This window comes from Morone saxatilis, unplaced genomic scaffold (assembly GCF_004916995.1).
Source record: "Morone saxatilis isolate NCDOM2014 unplaced genomic scaffold, NCSU_SB_2.0 Contig14, whole genome shotgun sequence".
NCBI lineage: Eukaryota > Metazoa > Chordata > Actinopteri > Moronidae > Morone > Morone saxatilis.
The window spans coordinates 21,535,742-21,541,919 of NW_023339696.1; the positions used below are offsets into that span (position 1 = coordinate 21,535,742).

The following is a 6,178-nucleotide window of genomic DNA, read 5'->3' on the forward strand; positions in this document are numbered from 1 at the left end:
TGTAAAAACCTTTGACTCTAATGTCAACAAAACAAAGACTTTTGAACTCCATCACATATCACATTTTTAATTAAATAATGCCTCATTTGCATTTTTATACATAAGATTTCATAAAACTTAATTGATTACAAAAAATAATCGTCATAATGTAAGAAATCTGGGGAAGTTTTCATGCTGATATTCTGTTATTTTTCTAAACTTTGACCCCATTCACCTGTCAGATGAGTTTACTATAATACCGTATTTTAGGTAGTTTTTTGTCTTTCAAAACTTGCTGGAAGCCAGGATTTGTCGCCCTTCAGCAGCCTGTCCCGTACCATCACCAAGACTTCCAGTGTGTTGCTAGTGTCTTCTCGCGTGTATGGCTGAAGGTTGTACTTGGGACAGGGGTTTCGCTGCTGATGTCATCGATTCACGAGCGTGACTTTTTTGACACGATATTCTGTTATTTTTCTAAACTTTGACCCCATTCACCTGTCAGATGAGTTTACTATAATACCGTATTTTAGGTAGTTTTTTGTCTTTCAAAACTTGCTGGAAGCCAGGATTTGTCGCCCTTCAGCAGCCTGTCCCGTACCATCACCAAGACTTCCAGTGTGTTGCTAGTGTCTTCTCGCGTGTATGGCTGAAGGTTGTACTTGGGACAGGGGTTTCGCTGCTGATGTCATCGATTCACGAGCGTGACTTTTTTGACACTTTATTTTAATGAGACTGTGGAATGATTCATGGTATAATCCGAGTGGTGATTGTTTTGCCTTGTATGAGGTCGCGACTTCATTGACAGTCTGTGTTTCCTCTATGGCGTTGAAGCAGAGGGGCGGAGCCTCCTGCGGTTTGTGGTTGGTTAACCCACCCGAGCCGGCACGTTCAGTGGGGGGATGTGGAGCATGAACTGCTCCTGTGTGTGTGTGTGGTGTGGTGGTGGTGGTGTGGTGTGTGGGTGGTTGTTGTGTGGTGTGTCGGTGTGGTGTGTGGCCGTGTTTCTGGTCGTGTGTGCCCTCTGTGTGTGTGTGTGTGTTTTGTCTCTAATGTTGTCTCTTCTTCATGCCTCACATTCCCAGCAGGGCTCTGAAATACACTACAGCATCCCTCTGACCCAGTTTCACTGCGCTCTTATCCCTCTTACATGTGTGTCACTGAGTGTGTGAGTGGAAGCTACCAGTCAGACTTTTACCTGCTGTGTAATAAAAGCAGAGCAGTTCCATTAAATATCATTTAAACAAATAAGAGATATACACTGTGAGATATAAAACTGTGAAAAATCTAACAGGATATTTTTGTAATTTTATCAATATTTTCAGGTATTTGAAAAATACAGAAAGAATCTGTAAAATAAAGATGAAAAACCCCCAAAACCTTCAGATTTTTTATGTGTGTAATGTATAATAATATCGCATCGGATGCATCAGTGGCAGAAGGTTTCCTTTTTATAATTTATTCCAAAGAGTTTTAAGCATTTTCTTGTGATATAATATTTATTTGCGATGTTTTCGGGATCAGGCAAATGATAGATAGGCAATACTTACTTCGTCTTTCCAGCAGGAGGCGCTGTGAGTGTGACTGAATGTTGGCATGTAGGTGTGTTCAAGGTGAGACTGATAATCAGATAATCAAAGTGATTTCACCATGTGGTCGCATAAAATCAAACGTCACAATGTGAAAAAAGTATTTTTAAAGAACCTTCTGATCAGACAGTTAATAAACACAAACATGAGGCTGAGCTGTCATTAGATGTGATCAATAACTAGTGATTGACAGCCGACTGTGCTGTTCCGTAGCGATAGCAAGACACCTCCCCCTGTTAAGAGACTGTGTCTGTGTGATCAGGACGACTCCAGACAATTAAAACCATTAATTATATTTTAACTGATTTCTCTTAACCACTAACCTGTTGTAACCTGTTGCAGGCTGCTGCTGAAGGCCGGCATCGACATCAACAAGACCACCAAGTCCGGAACGGCTCTGCACGAAGCTTCTCTGTATGGGAAAACAGAGGTGGTCCGACTGCTGCTGGACGTAAGTTTGTACATACAGAACGTACAGTACTGAGGTCAGAAGTCACCTGTGGGACAGGTAGAAGTAATGTCATCAAGTCTACAATGATCAAACCGTCAGTTTCTTAGTTTTTTAGTCAAGTCATTTTCCTTTATATTAGTGCAGCAATCGACCTTCAGTCTTTCCTACAAATCTCTTGAAACAAGTTTATAGTTGAGGAACGTTCAGACATCATGAGGACGAGGTTGAAGTGGATGGAGGGAAGAAGTGTTTCTACCGCCTCGTTTCATTGATTTCAAGGGGACCCATACACCTAAACTCTGGCAGCAATAAAATATCCTCTGACCTCTGCCTGTAGTCTAAAGCACAAGCTCAGATCCGAATAAAGAAAAGTCCATCACACAGGTTTTTGACAAGGTTACATTTAAAACCTTTTAAGACCATTATGAATTTTAGTTTTTATATTTAACGGAGGATATGAAGCAAACTCAGTAATGATTACATGGTGGTTTCATTTTGTAGTTGTTAAAGCATGATGACAAGAGATGACAATATAAACTTCTCCCAAAAGTTAGACTTATCGACAAAATCATAAAGATGGTGTATTTTCGTGATGTGTGATAACGATGGCGGCTGCTAAAGAGGTCAGCGTAGCTGCTGCTGCGTCACATTTACTGTCTAACTTTATGAGTGATGTCACTGTGGGTTCATTAATCTTTCCATCGCCCTGCAGCAACACTTCCTGTTTCAATCCAACGCTGACGTAAGATCAGATCAACCTCCAACAGAACCCCGAAGGGGAAACTGCATAGTTTCATCCTGATTAGTTAGACTGGTGTCTTTGTCCCTGCAGGCCGGAGTGGACGTCAACATCCGTAACACCTACAACCAGACGGCGCTGGACATCGTCAACCAGTTCACCACGTCGCACGCCAGCAGGGACATCAAGCAGCTGCTCCGAGGTCAGTCCAGCACTTCTTCCCTTCTACTGTTTCTCTTCCCTCCGTCTGTCTCTCTCTGTCTTCACCTGACTTCCTTCAAACAGCAGCTGTGTTTAAATTCTGGGTTATGTAACTCTTATCAGTGAGCTCCCACAGCTTCAAAGAGCAGACTGCTCCCATCCAGCCTCAAACTGAACAGAGCTGTATATATACAGTCTGTAATCCTGCAGCCGTTTGAAGTCCCTGTGGGAACAGACTGAGGGAATAATGAGCGGTTGCGTTCGAGAAGTGATTTAACAGAGAGTTTCTCGTCTTGTTTACGGCTGAGAGACGACTCGTACGCTCATTAATTATTGACGAGTCGTGTCAGCGGTTTCATGGAGCCGTCACTTCTCTAACTGACAGTTGGCGAGGATCAGGCCGCGAGGTTTAAAGGGCCAGTGTGAGGAGAAACTATGGTGGCCGCGAAATAACACAAAAGACCGTATCTAGAGCCAGTGTTTGGTTTGTCTGTTCAGGGTTACTGTAGAAACATGGCAGTTCAACATGGCGGACTCCACCACTAGAAGAGAACCAGCTCCCTCTGTAGATAAAAATGTCTCATTCTACAGCGTAAAAGAAGCAACAGTTGAGAAAACTCATAATTTAAAGGCAACTGTCTTCATTAAATGTTTATAGTCAAATATATATTATATAGATATAGACATACATATATGTCATATAGTCAAACTCTAACTTCTAATATTTGAAATAAACTTAAAAAAAATATTTGCCAACCTATGAATAATCTGTTGTTGAGGTAATTTACTTTTATTCTTTATAGAAGAAAAGTAAATTATGAAGTAAATCATCATTATCATTAGTTTATTTGAAAACTTTGACTTAAACCTAAAACAAATGTAATGAAACAGTTGCTTGAAGTTTTCTCAACCTTTTTTACAGTGCAAATAATGAAAATTCAGGTTGTTTCTAAAACTCAAAGATTAAAGTTTTTCTAAATAAGATAAAGTAAATTACCTCAACAACAGATTATTATTATTAGGTCAGCAAATATTTTTTTGGTTTATTTCAAATATTGTGTTTGACTTAACACTTATATAATTGAAGACAGTTGCCTTTAAATGAATTGATACTGTTTTTTTTACAGTGTTCTACTATACACTTGGAAGGCTGAGCTGTATTCAGTTAGTTGCAATCTGCAACGTCACCACTAGATGCCACTAAATCCTCCACACTGAAGCTTTAACGTACAGATCTTCACTTTTACTTAGCAATTTGTTTTTGTTTTTAATATTAAATGTCAGTTTAGTTGGTTCAGAATAATTTAACAAAGAGAAGAGATTCACTCACCTTCTAAGACGTGTTTGAACAATATTTAATTACTCACGATAAGCAAGAGAGGATGTTACTCACTGTTTCTGATTCCTACTGTTAATTATAAGACCTTTATGTATTTATTAACTGTTTGTTAACCAAATCTGTTTATTGCTGAAACAATAAAACAAATGTGCTTTAAAAATCCTGGATAATGGAGGATTTTGGAGAATGTTTGGTGTTTTTTGGACTCATTATATTAATTATATTGTTTCTGTAAAGAAAATAATCTAATTTCAGTAAAAGAAGGAGTTTAGATGTTCTGTGAATATTTCCTCGACAGATGCGACAGGTGTTTTGCAGGTCAGAGCTCTGAAGGATTACTGGAACCTCCACGACCCGACCGCCCTCAACATCCGAGCCGGAGACGTCATCATGGTGAGACGCTCAGAGATCAGTCAGCCAGAATTCAGCCTCATTAAACAAAGACAAATCATTTCAACTTGGGCCTTATTTTTGTAGTTTTGTTCTTAAATGTATGTTGGTTTAATTGATATGTTACCAGGATAATGCATTAATACATTCAACAGATATTAATTATTGGAGGGTTATTTTGTAGCTCGACTAAAGGAAGTGGGTTAAGTTGTGTTTTGTATCTGTACAAATACCTTTAATTTGTACTTAATTTAATGTACTTAGTTACTCTCCTCCACTGTGAGTGATTATATTTCAGTGTGAATCACTTCTGACTGTAAATCATCAGAAACTGTTCTTAGGTCAGACTTCCTGTCAGTGAGTAAAGCTGAAGGTCTGTGGATTCATGTTGGGACTTGTACTGAATATGAAACATCACAAAAGCTCTTTATGGAAAAATCGTTTCATGTTGTTCAATTATTTGTAGACGTTGAGTCAGTAGATGTTGAGTTCTTCTTCGGACTGACTTTGTTTAATTCACTTCAAAAAGATTTAGTGTTGAGTTAAAGGCATACAGTGAATGATCAGGTCAGTTAGCAGCTTCGGTGGAGCTACATAGAGAATGAATGAGGAGAGGGAGTAAGGCTAGTCGTAGTGATGATTGAGAGGGTTTATGTTTACAGTACATTGTTTTATAGGACAATCCTACCTAGTATGCTTTTAATTTGGAAGGCAGCTGTGTTTTGTTTACTTCCTGTGGCAGTTGACCTGAAGATATTTCCAACATGTGAGGAGACAGAAAGGAAGCTGATATTTACTCATGCATTTTGGGTGGGGGGTTGGTACCAGGTACCAGCGGCCCGTAGTGACCCGTCTCGTCCCCTGCAGGTGTTAGAACAGCACGTGGACGGACGCTGGAAGGGCCACATCCACGACACCCAGAGAGGGACGGACCGAGTGGGATTCTTCCCTCCGTCCATCGTAGAGGTCATCAGCAGACGCAACGGTCAGTCGCACACAGAGAGGACGACTCAGATCACACATTAAAACATCCAGCTGGAAACACTAGTTAAACTGGATCTGGTCCCATAAAGGTTTTATATATACGACATTCACTGCAACTAGAGCACCAGCATCTGAGACCTAAACAATGGGCACTACTGCCCACCAGACTCCATTGACAAAACCCATAGTTTTACCAATTGTAAAACACACTTGAAACTGGACAGAAACAAAATAAAACTCACCAAACTGTCTTTGTTAGTCTTTGCAACAACCATCAACTCTGGTTTGGTTGAAATAAATCCTTAATTCACAGAGTTAGACATGAAAATATTATTGAAAAGAGCTGCAATAAACCCAAAATAAGCTAATGATAATTCTTGGGGACAAAGTGGAGTACAGTAGTTGTTGTTTGTTCCAATTAAAGTAGTAGATTCTCTCACTGACAGACTCAGGTTGTTATTGTCAGTGTCTGACAGCATTATGAAAAGATCCCTACAGAGATAGACCTT

The 6,178-nt window shown here is 39.7% G+C and overlaps 1 protein-coding gene across 1 annotated transcript in view; it reads left to right on the plus strand.

Annotated features, from left to right (window-relative positions):
• Nucleotides 1-1,907: 1,907 nt before the first annotated feature.
• The window catches only part of LOC118323683 (caskin-2-like), a gene marked incomplete at its 5' end in the record, with an annotated part of 14,663 nt that continues 10,392 nt past the window's right edge, over nt 1,908-6,178 (plus strand). The window contains 4 exon segments of the mRNA XM_035655733.1: nt 1,908-2,016; nt 2,849-2,957; nt 4,594-4,688; nt 5,553-5,670. Coding sequence (XP_035511626.1) covers nt 1,908-2,016; nt 2,849-2,957; nt 4,594-4,688; nt 5,553-5,670 — 431 coding nt within the window.